The sequence below is a fragment of the Xenopus tropicalis genome, chromosome 9 (genome assembly GCF_000004195.4).
Source record: "Xenopus tropicalis strain Nigerian chromosome 9, UCB_Xtro_10.0, whole genome shotgun sequence".
NCBI classification, from domain to species: Eukaryota; Metazoa; Chordata; class Amphibia; order Anura; family Pipidae; genus Xenopus; species Xenopus tropicalis.
The window spans coordinates 3,310,864-3,332,690 of NC_030685.2; the positions used below are offsets into that span (position 1 = coordinate 3,310,864).

The following is a 21,827-nucleotide window of genomic DNA, read 5'->3' on the forward strand; positions in this document are numbered from 1 at the left end:
CCGCATCAAAGAGCCGATGCGGTCCCCGATCTGACTAGATTTTCTAACCTGCCCGATCGAGATCTGGCCGATTTCAGGCCAGATATCCGTCGGGCCCATAATTGGTATGTCCATGTATAACTCTGGCAGGTAGGTGCTTTAGTCCAAAGAACTATGGAACTAGACATTTATTACAATGCAACTACTCCCCTTTATCACAAAATACTAAAACCCACAGTAACAGTAGGTTCATAGGGCAGGAGAAGGGGCAATATTATTTAATGTATAATGTGTTTTCTCAAAATAAGGACATTATATGCCTAACATTGCCATAGGACTCAGTAGCTATCCAGCATGCCTCGGGCTCAGGAAAAGCCGTTACTGAGACAAATGAAGCATTAGCTTGACTGACTGAGGAATCACCAAAACACGAATTGTGCATCTCCAACTCCAGTCATTAAAGGGAAAGTAAACCCTGCTGCCCAGCGCGGCTCAACCAAACGTTACTCGGCTGTTGCCGGACTACAAATCCCAGAATAATGTAACATATTATGAAGGGTGAGGCATGCTGGGAGCTGTAGTCCAGCAACATCAGGGTTGTATGCTTAAAGCAATATTGCACAATAAAACTTTCCCCCAAATCCCCATTAAAATGCAAGAAATCCTCCAATGAGAATCCCAGCTGCTTTGAGTAAATCCGGCTCCCTGTTCTCTGTTCCTGCAATTGGAGTTGGGAGCAATAAGCACAGTTTCCCAGCACTGAACAAGTCTGTCCCTTTATCCCCATGTCTGATTCCTGTGCCATATAATGAAGGGAAAATGCCATCATTGTCTCTATATGTAAGGTACCAGCAAGGGGCCTGACACAGTGCTGGGAATCTGCATTCTCATTGGTCACTTCTCTCGCATCTTTAATTAGGTTTTCAGTCAGTTGAATCCTTATTGGGGAATTGGTTTCCATGTGTAATTATGTTTTTCATCAACTTCTATAGCAAAACTAGGGGGGCAGTGGGGCAGCTTTACGGTTGGGTTTAGTGTCCCTTTAAAGGTCCCTCGGGGGCAATGTGGCTTTACTAGGGCCTTGTTTATCCCAAGCTCATCCGCCACTTAACAAACACTATACTGAAGTGTGGCAGGAAGTGGTCATAAGCCTAAGGGCCAATGATAGAGAGATGCTACATATGCAAAATAAATCCATGGGCATCTGCCCGGTAACAGTGAAATAAGGAAGCATAGAGATTTAAAGCCATAGGGGCTGTTAATCCTATGGGTCCCTAAAATACATAACCACTCCGGCCCCTAACACCACCCGACGTTATCCAAGTCCGGCTTGGGACTCCTCCAGTTACATGGGAGTAGGAGAAACAATAGGTTAGCTGAAAGCAGTTCTAATGTGTAGCGCCGGCTCTTTCTGAAAGCTCAGACTCAGGCACACTTTACTGCTGGGCTGCAAGTTGGAGTGATATCCCCTCACCCCCTCACCCCCAGCAGCCGATCAGCAGAACAATGGGAAGGGAGCAAGATAGCAGCTCCCAGTAGGTATCAGAATAGCACTCAATAGTGAGAAATCCAAGTCCGGCTTGGGACTCCTCCAGTTACATGGGAGTAGGAGAAACAATAGGTTAGCTGAAAGCAGTTCTAATGTGTAGCGCTGGCTGAAAGCTCAGACTCAGGCACACTTTACTGCTGCGCTGCAAGTTGGAGTGATACCTCCCCTCACCCCCAGCAGCCGATCAGCAGAACAATGGGAAGGGAGCAAGATAGCAGCTCCCTGTAGGTATCAGTATAGCACTCAATAGTAAGAAATCCAAGTCCGGCTTGGGACTCCTCCAGTTACATGGGAGTAGGAGAAACAATAGGTTAGCTCAGTGCTGTCCAACTTCTGCGGTGCCGAGGGCCAGAATTTCTCGCGCATACATGGTGGAGGGCCGCTAATGGAAGCCACTCCCCCTTTTAAACCACACCCACTTTAAACCACACCCATTTTGTCACAATGGTGGTAGTGCAGCAAAAACCCAAATGCTTGGTCCTCACTGCAGGGATATCAACCATCATTCAAATGTGAAAGAATTATATTATGTCATATTAAGACATACCATTAAATCCATATGACTTCTCCTCCCCTGTGGATAGCACAGCAACCCCCAGTACATAATTACACACCTTAGGGACCATTTACTGGCTATTTCCAACTGCTAACAAACTCCCAGAACAAACCCCTGGTAGGGTCACCTCCGACAGGCATCATAGGGTAGAAAGAGTATGGCACACACAGGCAGCAATCTGCCTGCCCTATCCTGCCTGTGTGTGCCATACTCTGCCTGCCCCATGATGCCTGTGTCTGCCATATGCTGCCTGTGTGTGCCATAATCTGCCTGCCCTATGATGCCTGTGTCTGCCATATGCTGCCTGTGTGTGTCATACTCTGCTCTACCCTGCCTGTGTGCCATACTCTGCTCTACCCTGCCTGTGTGCCATACTCTGCCCTACCCTGCCTGTGTGTGCAATACTCTGCCCTACCCTGCCTGTGTGTGCCATACTCTGCCCTAACCTGCCTGTGTGTGCCATACTCTGCCCTAACCTGCCTGTGTGTGCCATACTCTGCCCTACCCTGCCTGTGTGTGCAATACTCTGCCCTACCCTGCCTGTGTGTGCAATACTCTGCCCTACCCTGCCTGTGTGTGCCATACTCTGCCCTACCCTGCCTGTGTGTTCAATACCCTCCCTGTCCTATGCTGCCTGTTTGTGCCATACCCTCCCTGCCCTATGCTGCCTATGTGCCATACCCTCCCTGCCCTATGCTGCCTATGTGCCATACCCTCCCTGCCCTATGCTGCCTATGTGCCATACCCTCCCTGCCCTATGCTGCCTATGTGCCATACTCTGCCTACTCTATGCTGCCTACACACAGGCCTGAGGTGTGAACAGGAGAACAATATGGGTGATTACAGCCTGAGCCTGAGGTGGGAACACTGCAGGGAGTAAAAAATGCAGAGATTAAAAGGTGTGAACAGTACAGGGAATTACATGATTAAACAATACAGGGGGATTACAGCCTGAATCTGAGGTGAGAACCATGCAGGGGGGCAGTTAATCTCAGTATTGATATCATTAAAAGCTTACACAAGGGTAAGCCATCAAAGCAGCCAGACAGGTGGGGGGCCACACAGAGGGGGGTCGCGGGCCGCCAGTTGGACAGCACTGGGTTAGCTGAAAGCAGTTCTAATGTGTAGCGCTGGCTGAAAGCTCAGACTCAGGCACAAGGCACTGAGATGGCGCCTACACACCAATATTACAGCTACAAATACATTTGTTGGTTGAAGAATAAAAGGTTAAATGGCAGAGGGAATTATTTGCTGTGTAACAGGGTCATTTAGAGATAAAAATAACCTCATAAACATCATAATAAACTCTAGTTCCTGGTTTTCACACTTACAAAATAATCTGTGAGTTTTCCCTCTGTCCCTAACTCTGTGTCCCGCCCTTGTGCTCACTGATCCAATCATTCTTCTCTGATGCTCTCTGTCCCGCCCACATTCTCCTCCCAGCCAATGAGTGAGTGTCCCATGCAGTCTGTGAGTTTTCCCTCTGTCCCTAACTCTGCAGTCTGTGATTTTTCCCTCCGTCCCTAACTCTGTGTCCCGCCCCTGTGCTCACTGATCCAATCATTCTTCTCTGCCGCTCTCTGTCCCGCCCACATTCCCCTCCCAGCCAATGAGTGAGTGTCCCAGCTCCTCAGTTCCCTCCCTCACAGCTACAGGCAGCAGAGCAGTGTGGGAAAGAGGTGAGTAAGGGAGCGGGGCTGCACTAATGGTGGCACTAAAGGAGCAGTGTTACCTTGTTGTTCCCAACACATGAGCTGATTCCCAGGGACACTTTGCTACTGAGTCAGTGCAGTTTCTGTGGCAGCTCCAAGCCCAACCCACCCACCATAAGTGAATTCCTCTCCCATTTGGTACCAAGGCCCCCCCCTGCAGCCTGAGGGGAAGCACTGAGGGGCCCATTCTTGGCAGGAAAGGGAAAGTGTTGATTGGCAGACATTGCATCATTAGAGGGAAGTTTAACAGGGGATTGTGGGATTGGTAGTTCAGCCCATGGCTAGACTAGTTATTCTATTCCCTGCCTTGGTGCCACAACCTGCCAGGCTGAATGCTTTCATTCCTAAGAGGCCAGTTCCCCTTCTGGTTAAATGTTATTATGTTATAGAATGGCCGATTCTTAGCAACTTCTCATTCCATCTTTATTTTTGTTTTATATATAATTTTTTAATTATTTCCCTTCCTCCTCTGACTCTCCAGCTTTCAAATGGGGGTCACTGACCCCAAACAACTATTATTCTGCGAGGCTCCAGTTTTATTGTCGTTATTACTTACCTTGCTATTTAGTCCCTCCTTTATTCATATTCCTGTCTCTCTTTCAAACCACTGCCTGGTTGCTAGGTTAATATAGACCCTAGCAACCAGATACTTGCCTAAATTCAAAACTGGAGAGCTGCTGAACAAAAAGCTCAATCATTCCAAAAATGCAAATAATAATTAGTTGTTTTTATTTCTAAATCTGCATGTTTAATGTATTTGCCCATTTATTGTACAGCACTGGGGAATATATTGGCGCTAATACAGGTATGGGATCCATTATCTGGAAACCCATTATCCAGAAAGCACCAAATTATGGGAACACCATCTCCCATAGAGCTCATTATAAACAAATAATTCTAATTTTTAAATATTATTTCCTTTTTTTATCTCTGTAATAATAAAACAGTACCTGTACTTGATCCCAACTAAGATATAATTACCCCTTATTGGGGCAGAACAGCCCTATTGGGTTTATTTAATGGTTAAATGATTCCCTTTTCTCTGTAATAATAAAACAGTACCTGTACTTGATCCCAACTAAGATATAATTACCCCTTATTGGGGCAGAACAGCCCTATTGGGTTTATTTAATGGTTAAATGATTCCCTTTTCTCTGTAATAATAAAACAGTACCTGTACTTGATCCCAACTAAGATATAATTACCCCTTATTGGGGCAGAACAGCCCTATTGGGTTTATTTAATGGTTAAATGATTCCCTTTTCTCTGTAATAATAAAACAGTACCTGTACTTGATCCCAACTAAGATATAATTACCCCTTATTGGGGGCAGAACAGCCCTATTGGGTTTATTTAATGGTTAAATGATTCCCTTTTCTCTGTAATAATAAAACAGTACCTGTACTTGATCCCAACTAAGATATAATTACCCCTTATTGGGGCAGAACAGCCCTATTGGGTTTATTTAATGGTTAAATGATTCCCTTTTCTCTGTAATAATAAAACAGTACCTGTACTTGATCCCAACTAAGATATAATTACCCCTTATTGGGGCAGAACAGCCCTATTGGGTTTATTTAATGGTTAAATGATTCCCTTTTCTCTGTAATAATAAAACAGTACCTGTACTTGATCCCAACTAAGATATAATTACCCCTTATTGGGGCAGAACAGCCCTATTGGGTTTATTTCATGGTTAAATGATTCCCTTTTCTCTGTAATAATAAAACAGTACCTGTACTTGATCCCAACTAAGATATAATTACCCCTTATTGGGGCAGAACAGCCCTATTGGGTTTATTTTATGGTTAAATTATTTTTTAGTAAGAGTAGGCTGTAGAGATCCAAATTATGGAAAGATCCCTTATCCAGAAAACCCCAGTTCCCATACCTGTAATAATAATATGAAAGCAGAATTTGCAAAACCAGCTGCCAACCCACTTCCCAGTCTCATTATGTTCCAGGCAGTCAGGGTTTTGTTTCCAGTTTATTCAGATAATTGGCCGCAGCACAGGCCTATAGATGGGCTGCTGGGTCATTTAGCCAATCCCTGGTGTGAATAAAATTTGCTCCATGTGGATTGTTTCATAGTGTAACATGGACTGACTCCTCCCCCTCTGGCACTTTCCCTTTGAGTATGGAAATAAGGGGAGGGGCCTCACTGTAGGGAGATTTAATGGGATTCTGTGGGTCTGGGCCCCTGTAATTGTTTTGGGGGATATTGCTGGGAATAATCCCCTATAGAAATGTGTAAGTGCTTAATTCCACTTCCAGGCCCCTCCCTCCCACAAGGAGCCAATGGGAATGTGGGAGGAAGCGAGTGACCCAGTGATGGGGAAGAAGGATAAAAATGAGGAGCGGAAGGAGAGAATCCTGAATCTCACACTGGAGATTATCTATCTGCTGACTGGAGAGGTGAGGGGGGCACTGTGAGTGGCACAGTGAGAAGAGACTGTCTGTCTGTACAAAGGGGGTCTCTCTGCTGCGTTACACACTCATCATTCTCTCTCCCTCTCAATACATAGGGCTACGTCATCCCTAAGAAGAAGAGCCCAACTGTGGGTTTGGGGGCCCTGCATGCCCCTGGCTCCGTCATACAGAAGGAAAATGACAAGAAGATCCTGGAACTCATCTCCAACATCATCCAGCTGCTGACTGGAGAGGTGGGTGCGGCCCCCCAATCCCCCCTTATTGTTTAGTAACAGTGTATGATAATCCCTTTCTCTGGCTGGGGGATGACTGTAACATTGTGTGTGCCAGGTTGCCATAAGGTGTGAGGATGTTTCCATCTATTTTTCCTTGGAGGAGTGGGAGTATATAAAAGGAAACAAGGCCCTTTACAGGGAAGGGATAAAGGAGGAGGAGGAGGAGCCCCAGCAGCTCCGCCCACTGGGTGAGTAATGGTTTCTATCATACACAGAATATGGATTCTTTGCAGGAAGTTTTGTTTTTCAGAGAGACCTGGAGATATGACAGTTGGGGAATCTATTTATGCCCAGTTCATCTCCTGTGGCCAGGGTCACCATTAGGGGCCCTGTATAATTATCTGACCCCCTTCCCATGAACACAAGGCTGTATAACCCATATTTTTACTCATGTCCCTTGTGTGCACTACATGAATGATCAAATAGCAGGGATGTAGCTTTAAAGGAGAACTACACCCCCCTCCCAGCTATAAAACTGGCCTCAAGTTTTTCTGCTATATTTTACAGTCTTTTGGCAAACACTCTGATTACTGTAGGGCTTGTCCTGTATCTCTAATTAGCAGGGAAAAATAAAAAAATACTTTTTATCCCTTGATCAGCCATAACTAACAGTCTCTATCCTTCCCTTTAGCAGCCTGTGAGTATAAAGATGGGAGCGATGTTACAGCACATACGGAAGCAACTTTATGTTGTAATAATGATGGGAATCTCACAAACCCTCATGTTTCTCCAGCGGAACAGCCCCCACCGGCCAATGGGATTAAAGAGGAGGCGGTTTCATGTGGAGAGAGAAACCAATCAGATTCCAGCATTAATCCCCTTACAGAACAGATACAGGGAACAGACACACCTACTCCTATCATGGGGTGCAGCCTGACTAACAGCTCGGCAGAGGATTATACATTGGTTATTATTAAAGAGGAAGAATCTTCATGTGAAGGGGAAAACCTATCAGATTGCACCATTAATCCCCTTACAGAACAGATACAGGGAACAGACACACCTACTCCTATCATGGGATGCAACCTGACTAACAGCTCGGCAGTTAATTATGTATCAGTTAATATAAAAGAGGAGGCGGCTTCATGGGAAGGAGGGAACCAATCAGATTGCAGCATTAATCCCCTTACAGAACAGATACAGGGAACAGACACACCTACTCCTATCATGGGGTGCAGCCTGAATAACAGCATCTTACAAATGAAATGTAATAATTATGAGGAAAACACCAATCTATCTCTACATAACTCTGGAACGACAGAAAACGTATTACGTGGGAAATACAGCTGCAACGAGTGCCATAAACACTTTAGTCAGAAGAGAGACTTTGAGAAACATCAAAGAACCCATAAAAGAGAGAAACCTTTTTCTTGTTCTGAGTGCGGGAAATGTTTTGCCAGCTCATCTCGCCTTAAAAATCATAATAAAACCCACACAGGGGAGAGACCTTTCTCTTGTTCTGAATGTGGGAAATGCTTTAAAAATCAATGTATTCTCAGAAATCATCTCAGAATTCACACAGGGGAGAAACCGTACTCTTGTTCTGAATGTGGGAAATGTTTTACCTGTTCATCGGAACTTACTGTCCATCTACGACGAATGCACACAGGGGAGAAACCCTTTTCTTGTCCTGAGTGTGAGAGGTGTTTTATTAAATCATCAGAACTTACTCTCCATCGACGACGAGCCCACACAGGGGAGAAACCGTTCTCTTGTTCTGAATGTGGGAGGTGTTTTGCCACTCCGTCAGAACTTTATGCCCACCAGCGGCGAACTCACACAGGGGAGAAACTTTTTACGTGTTCGGAATGTGGGAAATGTTTTGCCACTTCATCAGAACGTACTGTCCATCGACGAACCCACACAGGGGAGAAACCTTTTTCATGTTCCGAGTGTGGGAAATGTTTTGCCTCTTCATCAAAACTCACTGTCCATCGACGAATCCACACAGGGGAGAAACCTTTTTCTTGTACCGAATGTGGGAAGTGTTTTACTAAATCGTCACACCTTACTTCCCATCACAGAACCCACACACGAGAGAAACCTTTTCCATGTAATGAATGTGGGAAATGTTATACGACTTCATCAAAACTTACTGACCATCGACGAACCCACACAGGGGAGAAACCTTTTTCTTGTTCTGTATGTGGGAAATGTTTTATTAAATCATCATACCTTACTTCCCATCAGAAAACCCACACAGGAGAGAAACCCTTTTCATGTTCTGAATGCGGGAAATGTTTTTCAACTAAATCTATTCTCAAAACGCATCACAGAACCCACACAGGAGAGAAGCCATTTTCTTGTTCTTCATGAGGACAATGCTTTGCCTGGAACTCTAGTCTAAAAAATACTCTTTCACACAGGGGAAAACAATAAACTGTGAAATGGAGAGTAGGGTCTTTGTCCTCCACAAGAGATTCCTCAGACCACTGGCTCTCGGTGATTCTCAGAAATCATCACAGAATCCACACAGGGGAGAATCCTTACTCTTCTGCTGAATGGAAGAGAATTTTGCCAGAACTTTCTGTGCATCAACGACGAACCCACACAGGGGAGAAACCTTTCTCTTGTTTCGAATGTGAAAAATCTTTTGCTGCTTCATCAGAACTTTATGGCCACCAGCGGCGGGGAAAACCATAAACTTGTTCTAATTGTGCAGAAGGGTTTACAAATGGGGCATCAGGCAAACATTTCTTTCACTCAGATTATATCTTAATACAGATTAGAGTATTTGAAATGGGGAGTATAGGTGCCCATACAAGTTAAGATTCGCTCACTTGGCGAGGTCAACAAGCGAGGGGATCTTCTCTCGATATCCCCACCTACAGGTGGGTGATATCGGGAAAATTTAGGCGAATTCGATCGTTTGGCCCATTATAACGGGAGCAAAGGGTGCCGTCGGTTTGGGGACTGCATCAACGAGCCAATCCGAGGGACCGATAACGGCAGCTACAATCGGCCAGTGTATAGCCACCTTTAAGTCTTTGTCCTCCACAAGAGATCCCTTTGACCACAGGCTCACCATTGGAAACCTAATTCCATTCATAGATCACAGACACTGGAATATATCTCCCCCTTCCACCAACAGATAATATTCTGGGTTTTATTGAACAAAAAGGGAAATAGTCCACAGTGACTCCCAGGATATCATTTTGGCAGGTGTATATAATGTCCTAAAACATTCTTTCTTATGGTTGCAGAGTGGATAGCGTAACGGAGATAAGGATATTGGATAATTTTATGTATGTATTAAAATAAACCTTTTTCAAACCACATCAATGTGTCTGTCTTCATTGGATCTTGGGAACCGTCCATAAGGAACTTGTACGGGCGACTGGGCAGGTCGGAGTCTGGAACACTAGGTCCTCATCAGGGAATCTCTTTATCGCATCAAGCCTTTCCTGTACATGAGTCTGTTTAAATTGGCAGATGTTTAACAGGTACCAGAGACGTCTCGGGCATTGACATCTGCAAGTTGGACAGAACTTCTTGGAGTTATGCACACCTTGTTGAAATACCCTTATTGCCCCCGACATTGTGCTTGTAAAACAGAATTTATATACTTTATCTTATATCCAAATAAAGTCGTTCTTGGCATTAACGGGACTAATTCATGCTTTTGTACCGTGAATTTTAATCGTTAAATGTTCCATCTGTTTAGACCCAAACCCTTGTCGGCCATGCTGGAAGAAACATTATTCAAACCCCCTTGAATGATAAGGGTATTGTCAAATATCGTAAAAATGGTGTAAAGAGGAAAATGCCCCCTTTTCCTGGCTAGCCAATGGCAGCATGGACTCTTTAGACCTTATCGGATTAAAGGCAAAAGATCATGAATTGCACATTGAATATTATAATAACTGTGCCGACTCTATAAAGTTAATTCACTGAGGTCTTGGTGACCTAACAGCCCCTTTTGCAAAAATTGCAAGTAATTCCCTGTATTTTTTCTGTTTGATATCCCGCACATAAGGACTTCGGTAATTTATAGAACACTGCTTTTCCCGATGGGGCTGACATCATAAAACCCCGTTGATTTTTCTGGAACAACAGACGCAAGAAACAGACATGGGTCTATGTGATATTTCTGTGGTTCCTCCTATTTATCGGGCTTTACGCTAAGGCTTTCCACTCAAAGTATACGAGTTGAAATATATAAAGCCTGATAAAGGTTTCAAAAACACACAACGTAAGCCGATGTCCGGGAAGCAGATAAAAACCTACGGTAGAAAAGCCTGAGATTAACAGTGAGCATTATACCTTTAAGGAATTCGTAATGGACTTTCCCAATTTCTTTATCATGAACGCTCAGGGCAGATTTAACCCAGTAACTATCAGCCTAATGGGGTTTGCTGGAGTTACAGTAATTGTGGTGTGCCCTGAATGCTGCAAACCAAAACCACCATTCAACTTTAACTTCAAACCTCCCTCCTTCTCTTACCCTTTACTCTAAATCCATCTCTTGCCTCCCTTGCTACATGGTCTCCTCCAACCATCTCCAATGACTTAAAGGAACAGTAACCCCCAAAAATGAAAGCGTATAAAAGTAACTAAAATATAATGTGCTGCTGCCCTGCACTGGTAAAAGTTGTGTATTTACTTCAGAAAGTCTACTATAATTGATATAAATAAGCTGCTATGTAGCCATGGAGGCAGCCATTCAAAGGAGAAAAGGCACAGGCACATAGCAGATAACAGATAAAACACTATTGTATTCTACAGAACTTATCTGTTATCTGCTATGTAACCTGTGCCTTTTTTCCAGCTTGAATGGCTGCCCCCGGGGCTACACAGCAGCTTATTATATAAATTATAGTAGTGTTACTGTAGCAAACACACCAGTTTTACCAGTGCAGGACAACAGTGCATTATATATTTATTACTTTAAAGCTCTTTCATTTTTTAGTGTTACTGTTCCTTTAAAAGAGAAGGAAAGGTACAAACTCAGTAGCTTTATCAGAAAGGCCTATGTAAATACAGCCATAAGCACTCACAGAAACGCTGCCCTGAGTCCTCTATCAAAAGAAACAGGATTTCTTGTCTCTATTTTGATTTTAGAGACACGATACAATCCTGTAAAGCAGTGATCCCCAATCAGTAGTGTGACGGCACCGAGCTGCGCGAAGGATGTGGACATAGGGTTGGACTCACACACACAATTCCTTTAGACAATGAGGCTCTTTATTGTATCTTCAGCATTGCCAGTTTGCTGATAGTTCCTATGGTAGCCAGCCTGCACTTAGCGGTTCTACCTGCGGGGGGTGCCATGGCACTGCTACTTCTAGGCACTGGAACTTGTAGGTACAGCTGTGATGGTTACAGCTGGGCAGTCTGTGGGATCTTCCTTGTGTATAATAAAGACTAACAAATTGGAATTGTTGGCAGCCACCTTTGTAAGCCAGAAAGGGAGCAGCCCCTGTCGTAAATGCAGAACAGGGTTTGATTCCTTCTGCCAACCCAAAGGCAGCTTCCAGAGGGGCCAATCATAGCTAATACCACAGGGCCAATGAGGTGCCATTTAGTGAGCATGCCCAGTTTAGTCTGTATGCAGGATCCAGACAGGGCACAGCCCTTACAGGGGTTCTTGGGGCCAACTATGTGTATTGGAATACAGAGGGTCCGGGCTTTATTTGCCCTCACAGCAGGGGTCAGTTACCTTTGGAGAACAGAAATTCAGGCGGCTACACATAACATTAAACAGACATGAACACAGGCTGTACCATTTGCCCCACACTTACATTATAGCAGAAGAGATTACATTTTTTCTCAAAGTACATAGAAAGTTGTTTTATCACAAGTAGCTCATAAGCAACGTGTTTATGTTTAATGTCGCTCCCAGTGGTCTTGGAGACAGTTTTACTCCAAGCAGAGCATCCTGTAGGCTGGCAGTTTACACGGCGATACCAAATAGCCAATCACCAGCTTTCTTTTGCACCCCCAAAGAAACTTTATTTGTGGGGCTCACCAACACTTATTACATGGGGTGTGGTTCACGAGCAAAAAAGGTTCTCAATGCTCGCGTTACCTTCTGTTCATGGATGAGCCCTATTCTCAGCAGGGAAGGTACTTGATCACTTGTACAATGACAGGGACATATTTAGGCACCGGACCTGAACACGCCCCTGCGTTATGCGTATGACCTCACTTCCCCAAAGCCCGCCTACCCCTACCCCCCTCACCTCCCAGCTCCCTCGCTGGATTTCCTATAGGCATTTCACATTCAATCATTTCTGCTAATAGAAGCCATTAAAAAATCAATTGTGTGAGTTATTTTTAAATGGTTTTGACACCAAATGGATCAGTGTAGCGTACAATGGTATCAGAGAACAATCTAATGGTCTCCCCAAACTGTAGTCCGGTTTAGTAACGGGGAGCCACTTCCCTCGGGCAGCAGTGAGTGGCCCGCAGGGTCGGACTGGGCCGCCGGGACACCGGGAAAAATCCCAACCCTTGTGGCGCTCCCCCTGCCCGACCGCTCCTCCCCTGACGCGTTAAATTTACTCGCTCGGGGTAGGACGTTGGGTGGGGGCCTTGCGAGGGGGGTAAGAGTGCGCGGCCGGGGGGGCACCAGTGGGCCCTTCACCCCCCAGTCTGACCCTGGTGGCCCGTTACCAGGGGAGGCAAAATGCCGTCTCTGGGATTCTATTATACTACATGCGGTTTTATTTATACACTGAGCAACCAGGTCACTTGAATATTCAGGGATGCCTCTATAAAATGCAGCTTACAGGGCTGAACTGAGTGCGGTTTATGTTAAATACCCTGCAATATGTATTTATTAGACATGTTCAAAGCAGCAGGACTGCAGAGCACAGACAGTACATTATATATCAGCGCCTTTTGTGCCCACAGGGAACAGGCTTTCTGCTGTAACAGCACAATCCCGGCTACAGGTTCAGAATCCATTAGTGCCGCTTGAACCTGGTGCTTATTAGTTACTGTGTGTCATGAGATAGACCTGTAAGGGTTAATCAAGCAGGCCAAGGTATCACAAAAATCTTCCCCCTGTGACAGAAAAAGATGTATAACAGGCCTCTGGTCACTAGGGTCTGGAACCAGCCATGTGTAAAGGCCTCACATCCTGGAATGCCCCACTCTAATCCCCGGCTGATAAGAGCCATGCCATGTGGGGGAGGGAAAGCCCACGTGGGGTGAATTAGAGTTCACACTGACCCATGATAGGTGATGTGTAGGTCACACCATAACCCAACCTCACAAACATTTATTGTCCCAGAACCCATACCATTTATACTAGAGGTACCAAAACCTGAGTATATGTGTAATTTACTACGGCCATAAAAGTCCAAACATGACTAGATTTGGGCACTCGGTTTGTCAGATAGGAGTATCTGGGCAGGGGCAGGTCACTCAGTAGTGATGTTTAGTCTGTATGGGACCGGGGGGATCATTTAGCATTGATGAATCTAATTTCATCTTTCTATTATGTTCCCACAAGGAGTTATGGGCATTGGTATCATTGGACCAGTCCCATACACTCAGTCCCATACACTCAGTCCATACACAGGAGGCCATAAAACTCACACTGTGTCCTGCTAATGGCCCCGCCCTTTGCATTCCTGAGGGAGGGGGAGTGTCCAGTTACCTGATCCCCTGCAAACTGGGATAAATAGTCAGCTCTTCTGACTATACTCTGATATTCTGTGGAGGACCAATTTCTATTGGAAGTTTATCCCGGGGTTTCCCCTTGCCTCCAGGACTAGAAGGACTTTGCTTGGTACAGTATAGGACTTCTATATTTTTCCCTTTTATTTTAAAACTGTTTGTACTTGTTTTATCGTATGTCCTTTTGTGTAACATCTTGTGTTAAACTCGCACTGTTATACTTTTTATAATATTACATATAAAATTTAATAAGTTTGTCTTTGATGCTCTAAAACGTACCTACCCCCCCTGTATGCTGTGTGCTGATTAACCCTGTGACTGCTGGTAAGGAGAGTGTGTGTGTGTCAGTTCCTTACATTAACCCTTTCTCTACCAGTGTGCTTGGCATCTCTCATCGCCAGTGTAAGAAGTATGAGAGTGGTGGCAGCAAGTTGTGTATGAGTGTGTGAGCGTTGGTTGGTGTTTGGGGTGCTGTGCCGCTAGTCTGACCTGGGTGTCAGGTGTGTGAGACTGAGCAGGGGACCCTCTAGCCCCCCCTACAGTCACGTGCGTCTGAAGTGCCGTAATCGTGACACTGTGGTTACTGTGTTTGTGCATCTTTGCTGGTTATTGAGCCGTCATGGTTCCAAGCAGAACAGTCTGAGCAACTAGGGAGGCAGAACTGAAAAAAGCACAATTACTGTATCTTTATACTTCTGTGTAATCTGTCAGTTTTCCCTCTGTCCCTAACTCTGTGTCCCGCCCTTGTGCTCACTGATCCAATCATTCTTCTCTGCTGCTCTCTGTCCCGCCCACATTCCCCTCCCAGCCAATGAGTGAGTGTCCCAGCTCCTCAGTTCCCTCCCTCACAGCTACAGGCAGCAGAGCAGTGTGGGAAAGAGGTGAGTAAGGGAGCGGGGCTGCACTAATGGTGGCACTAAAGGAGCAGTGTTACCTTGTTGTTCCCAACACATGAGCTGATTCCCAGGGACACTTTGCTACTGAGTGTGTGAGTGCAGGGGGCAAATAGGGCAGTTGGGCTAATAATTGCCCCAGATAAATCCCAGAACTGTGTGAGTGCAGGGGGCAAATAGGGGCAGCTGGGCTAATAATTGCCCCAGATAAAGCCTAGAGCTGTGTGAGTGCAGGGGGCAAATAGGGGCAGCTGGGCTAATAATTGCCCCAGATAAAACCTAGAGCTGTGTGAGTGCAGGGGGCAAATAGGGGCAGCTGGGCTAATAACTGCCCCAGATAAAGCCTAGAGCTGTGTGAGTGCAGGGGCAAATAGGGGCAACTGGGCAGCTATACATACTGGGGGGCATCAGGGGCAGGTAGGGAGAGTGGGGGAATAGTAGGGATAAGGGTTGGTGACCCTGAGGGGACATAAGGGGGTGGGTTGGGGGAAGCAGGCTGGGATGGGAGTGGGGGATTGGGGCAGATTGGGGTGTAAGTGGGCAGAGGGGAATAGAAATGTAAGGGTAAGTACATTGCTGCTATATTAGTAATACTGCCCCTGCCCTTACCTGCTGTGTTACCCACTGGGCAAGATGGAGACACTTTATACCCCCCGTGACCAACCTGCAGCCAATCACTTGCACCCAGCGCCCAACAGCTGAAGGGTATCTGGGGTTCCTGCTGGGAGTTGTAGTGCAACAAGAGCTCTGATTGGCTGCTTTATATAAATAGGCAACTGCTTCTGTCCTTAACTGTGTGTTACCAACAGGGGCACTTCCAGGCCCCTCCCTCCCACAAGGAGCCAATGGGAATGTGGGAGGAAGCGAGTGACCCAGTGATGGGGAAGAAGGATAAAAATGAGGAGCGGAAGGAGAGAATCCTGAATCTCACACTGGAGATTATCTATCTGCTGACTGGAGAGGTGAGGGGGGCACTGTGAGTGGCACAGTGAGAAGAGACTGTCTGTCTGTACAAAGGGGGTCTCTCTGCTGCGTTACACACTCATCATTCTCTCTCCCTCTCAATACATAGGGCTACGTCATCCCTAAGAAGAAGAGCCCAACTGTGGGTTTGGGGGCCCTGCATGCCCCTGGCTCCGTCATACAGAAGGAAAATGACAAGAAGATCCTGGAACTCATCTCCAACATCATCCAGCTGCTGACTGGAGAGGTGGGTGCGGCCCCCCAATCCCCCCTTATTGTTTAGTAACAGTGTATGATAATCCCTTTCTCTGGCTGGGGGATGACTGTAACATTGTGTGTGCCAGGTTGCCATAAGGTGTGAGGATGTTTCCATCTATTTTTCCTTGGAGGAGTGGGAGTATATAAAAGGAAACAAGACCCTTTACAGGGAAGGGATAAAGGAGGAGGAGGAGCCCCAGCAGCTCCGCCCACTGGGTGAGTAATGGTTTCTATCATATACAGAGCATAGAATCTATACAGAATCTTAAATATAGCTCATTTATTTATTAAAGGGTACATATACATTTGTTTTTTGACTGACCATGAGACTAATACAATTATACATGTTTTAAAAAAAAAAGTTAGTACAGTGTGCAGCATACCTTTCAGATCCAGTTTCTCTAAACCCCTCCCAAAAATGATGACACTTCCTCATTAGCATAACCTGGTGATGTCAGTGAGTGACAGGCAGAACTGTGCAATAGCAGCCCAAGTCCCTCCCCCGTGTCTCTCTGCTCCCGGCCTGTTTCTAATACCAATCAGAACGGGGTCTGACCAATTGATTATTCCTATATATTGTTATTGAATAATGGGGCGGTGCCTGTTTCTGTTAGAAATAAATCAGTTCTAGAGAGGGATTAGTGGCCGGGGGAATAACAAGTGAATCCTGTTGCTGTTGGCAGAGTCGGGCCGACCAGTAATGGCGCTCAGTGTAGGCATGTAATCCTATTAGTAGGGTTGGAGTTATAATGGGGAAATTCTCTCTGTTTTTTGCAATAAATCTTTTAGTTAGTGGTGTAACTACAGTCCTTTAGCGTGCCTATTGGCTGCTATGTCTGTTCCTAAAGGAGAAGGAAAGGTACAAACTCAGTAGCTTTATCAGAAAGGTCTATGTAAATATAGCCATAAGCACTCACAGAAACGCTGCACTGCGTCCTCTATCAAAAGAAACACAGGATTTCTTGTTTTCGTTTTTATACACATGCTCTTAGATATCAGACTTCCTGCTCTAAAATAAATCCTTCAGGGCACGGGCATGAGTCTGCTCAGTTTTCTCCTCTCCCCTTCCCTTCTCTGGCTCCCCCTCCCTTCTCTGGCTCCCCCTCCCTTCTCTGGCTCCCCCTCCCTTCTCTGGCTCCCCCTCCCTTCTCTGGCTCCCCTCCCTTCTCTGGCTCCCCCTCCCTTCTCTGGCTCCCCCTCCCTTATCTGGCTCCCCCTCCCTTCTCTGGCTCCCCTCCCTTCTCTGGCTCCCCCTCCCTTCTCTGGCTCCCCCTCCCTTCTCTGGCTCCCCCTCCCTTCTCTGGCTCCCCTCCCTTCTCTGGCTCCCCCTCCCTTCTCTGGCTCCCCCTCCCTTCTGTTGCTCCCCGTCCCTTCTCTGGCTCCCCCTCCCATCAGAATTCGCTCCCCCTCCCAACTGTGCTGTGTAATCTTAGCTACCAGGAGATAGAGCTGCAGCACAGAAGTTACTGAGACCAAGCTAAAGCTTTAGAAATTATGATCTACAGCATCGTCACCAGTTCATAAATGTCAACTACTTTTTGTATTGAGTTCATGTCTCTATCCTTCCCTTTAGCAGCCTGTGAGTATAAAGATGGGAGCGATGTTACAGCACATACGGAAGCAACTTTATGTTGTAATAATGATGGGAATCTCACAAACCCTGATGTTTCTCCAGCGGAACAGCCCCCACCGGCCAATGGGATTAAAGAGGCTTCATGGGAAGGTGGAAGCCAATCAGATTGCAGCATTAATCCCCTTACAGAACAGATACAGGGAACAGACACACCTACTCCTATCATGGGGTGCAGCCTGAATAACAGCTCGGCAGGGGATTATATATCAGTTGTTGTTAAAGAGGAACCGGCCTCATCTGAAGAAGATAACCATTTTGCAGACCAAATACAATTAATGGATAAGTCGACTGTCATGGGGTGCAGCCTGAATAACAGCTCGGCAGAGGATTATATATCATATGACAATAAAGAGGAGGCGGCTTCATGGGAAGGGGGAAACCAATCGGATTGCAGCATTAATCCCCTTACAGAACAGATACAGGGAACAGACACACCTACTCCTATCATGGGGAGCAGCCTCTTAAAAGTTCAGTATAAAACATATAATGAAAATGCCAATATATCCCCACATACATTAAGTGGGAAATACAGCTGCAATGAGTGCCATAAACATTTTAGTAATAAGAGAAACTTTGATAAACATCAAAAAACCCACATGGGGGAGAAACCTTTTTCTTGTTCTGAATGTGAAAAATGTTTCACTAGCCAAAAAGATCTCACTGTTCATTGGAGAACCCACACAGGAGAGAAACCCTACTCCTGCTCTGAATGTGGGAAATGTTTTTCACATCAATCAAACTGCCTTGTTCATCAAAGAACTCACACAGGGGAGAAACCATTTTCTTGTTCTGAATGTGCAAAAGGTTTCACTCGTCAAAAAGATCTTACTGTCCATCAGAGAATCCACACTGGAGAGAAACCCTATTCCTGCCCCGAATGTGGGAAATGTTTTTCAAATCGATCAAACTACGTTCGTCATCACAGAACCCACACGGGGGAGAAACCATTTTCTTGTTCTAAATGTGGGAAAAGTTTTATCAGTTTAGCAGAACTTACTGTCCATCGACGGCGAACTCACACAGGGGAGAAACCTTTCTCTTGCTCTGAATGTGGGAAATGTTTTGCCTCTTCGTCAGAACTTACTGTCCATCGACGGCAAATCCACACAGGGGAGAAACCATTTTCTTGTTCTGAATGTGGGAAATGTTTTGCACGTAACAGTATTCTAAAAAAACACTTACAGATTCACACAGGGGGGAAACCATAAGCTCATTCTCATTGTGTGAAATGTTCTGGCAAACATTTCTCTCACATCATTTTCAAAATATTTTGCCACGTTATCAGACCTTTGTCCATTGATGAGGAACCCACACAAGGGAGAAACCATTTTCTTGTTTTGAAAGCAGCCTTACTATTAAAGGGGACATATTGTGTGAAAAACAATATTGTGCCATTGAATTGTACTCATCTAAATATAGAAGGAATGGGCTTTATAAAGTAGTGTTTCCGGCTGATTTATTGAAAATTTCAGCAAAAATCCCGCTAGTCCCGCCCATCTGTTCCACTTCCTGCTGCCTCCTTTCCCAGGCTGTGCAGGGTCGCGGCACTGTAGGATAGGAACCAATCAGCAGCCAGGCTGACCTGATAGGGAACTGAAGCCTGTCTGTGCTTGTGTGACTGCAGGGCTGTGATTGGCTCTCCCCCTCCTACTGTGCTTCTGGCAGGGACCGTTAGGACACGCCCACCCCTCATTTGAAACCCAGACAGGGACCTGAAAGGATCTATAGGGAGCTCCAATAAAGGGGCCTTTAGCCGCTGATCAACCTGAGTGTCAAGTATTTAAAGATTTCAAACAGGCTGTTCATCTCGATTACTATGAAGGCAGAGATATTGGTCTATTGGGTAGAATATATATATACCAATTAACTATATATACACAGTTGTGTTTGAAGGTTTGTGAACCCTTTAAAATTTTCTATATGTTTTTATAAATGTGACCTAAATCATCTCAAAACAATTCCTAAAAGTAGGTGAAGAAAACCTCGTTAAACAAAAATGATCCAATAACATATCTGTGGGGCGGGGCAAAAGTAAGTGAATCCTTAGGATTATCATATAATTTGAGGGGGAAATCAGAGTCTGGTGTTTCAGCCAATGGGATGACAATAAGGTGAGAGCAAGACCCTGTTTTATTTAAAGAATGGGGAGGGGGGCGGAGCAAAGCCAGATCACACATACAGCACATACGTGGATATGTATCACGGCGCCAACACATGGGGGGGGGTCTGAGGGGCCCAGAAAACAAAGAGCTGTTGGTGCCCATAAAGCTGGGAAAGGTTACGGGACCTTCTCTAAAGGGTTTGGCCTCCACCAATCAGCAGATTGTGTACAAATGGGGGGAATTCAAGCCCGTTGTTCCCCTACCCAGAAGGGGTTGCCCATCACAGATAAGACCAACTGCAAGGTGGCGCCTAATAGTCAGAGAGGCCCCACCCAGGAACCCAGGGGAACTTCTAAGCAACTGAAGGCCTGTCTCCCGTGTTGATGTTGATGAGTCCCACCGTCAGGGGACACTGAGCAGCAATGGGGTGCATGGCCGGGGGGCAAGGAGAGAAAATCTTTCAGCAAAAGCGAAAAGGGACAGATTTCGTTTGAAAATCGGATGATGATTTAGGTCACATTCATATAAAAATATATTTTAAAGGGTTGACAAACTTTCTAGCACAACTGTATCTAAAGGTCCCCATACACGGGCCGATTGTAGCTGTTGTTATGGGTCCCTTGGACCAATCCGGCAGCTTATCGGCCAGTTTATGGGCACTACCGATGGACATGTCCAACATCTGGGCTGAAATTGGGCAGATATCGATTGGACAGGTTAAAAAATTTAGTCGGATTGGGGTCCGGATCGACTGAATTACCCTGAATTCACCCAATATCGCACACCCGTAGGTGGGGATATCGGGAGAAGATTTGCTCACTTGACGATATCGCCAGGCGCGTGGATCTTAATGTGTATGGGCACCTTAACTCTGCGCTTTATCCAACCACAAAACAGATAATCATATAACTTGGGCACCAGTGGTTCCTAAAACAAAATGAAAACTACTGGTGATTGGTAGGTGGGCAAAAAGTCAACCCAAACCCAACCCCCTGCTCCACCATCCACACCTTATAGAACTGCCCCCACCCCGTTATGATGTCATGGAAGGGGTCGGGGCCAACAGACGTGAGTCAGAGGAGGTAGAACAGGGGCAGGTAAACTACGGCCTGCGGGCCACGTCCGGCCCGTTGGTCTTTTTAATCCTGCCTGCCGAGTCTGCAAGTCTCATCACGCGAGACTTGGCGTCTGGGGACTGACGAGCGGAAATGCGTAACGCTGGCCTCGCCCGTCTGTAAGTCAATGTGGCCCCTGAGCCCAAACCCACCTGACCCGCTAGTGTCCCACACGTCACTAGGGCAGATGTTACACAATGTCTCAGTGGCTGCTGATTCCAATGGCACAGCCCTTCCAAACACCGGGCAAAACCGCACAGGGAGCGACTCTACTACTTCTTTTTCCTCAAGAAATCAGAGTGACGGGAGGCCGAGGGGAGGGGACACAAACTTGCGAATGTGGGGGGAGAATAACAGCGGCAGGTGGGCCCCCCCTCACTGATCCCCATTGTGTCAACTGTTCCAACTGGATCCCCCTGTGCATGCAGGAAACCAGGCTCAGTGGCTTCAGGCGCAGTCACAGTATGATGTAAAGCTTTAACCCTGCGTGTGTCAGTGCTGATTGGTTGCCATAGTGACTGGTTCTGTGCCACTTTGTCTGTTAATGAGCTCTGCTATTTTTAGTGAGGTAAAAAGTCCTGAATGGAGAATTTATTTTACACTTAAACAACAATCTGTGAGTTTCCCCTCTGTCCCTAACTCTGTGTCCCGCCCTTGTGCTCACTGATCCAATCATTCTTCTCTGCCGCTCTCTGTCCCGCCCACATTCCCCTCCCAGCCAATGAGTGAGTGTCCC

The 21,827-nt window shown here is 45.9% G+C and overlaps 3 protein-coding genes across 3 annotated transcripts in view; 2 read left to right on the forward strand and 1 right to left on the reverse strand.

Annotated features, from left to right (window-relative positions):
• Positions 1 to 21,827, reverse strand: part of h2ac14 (H2A clustered histone 14) — a 1,193,713-nt gene that overhangs the window by 252,263 nt on the left and 919,623 nt on the right.
• On the forward strand, positions 6,095 to 9,779 carry LOC101730426 (oocyte zinc finger protein XlCOF7.1). The gene is made up of 5 exons (XM_018089495.2): positions 6,095 to 6,211; positions 6,322 to 6,459; positions 6,557 to 6,689; positions 7,136 to 7,528; positions 7,703 to 9,779. The coding sequence occupies exons 1-5, from the start codon at positions 6,095 to 6,097 to the stop codon at positions 8,815 to 8,817; spliced, it is 1,896 nt and encodes a 631-aa protein (XP_017944984.1). The 3' UTR covers positions 8,818 to 9,779.
• LOC116406478 (oocyte zinc finger protein XlCOF7.1-like) lies at positions 15,546 to 19,258 on the forward strand. The gene is made up of 5 exons (XM_031893042.1): positions 15,546 to 15,982; positions 16,093 to 16,230; positions 16,328 to 16,457; positions 17,818 to 18,346; positions 18,395 to 19,258. Exons 1-5 carry the CDS (start codon positions 15,866 to 15,868, stop codon positions 19,080 to 19,082), a joined length of 1,602 nt encoding a protein of 533 aa, XP_031748902.1. The 5' UTR covers positions 15,546 to 15,865; the 3' UTR covers positions 19,083 to 19,258.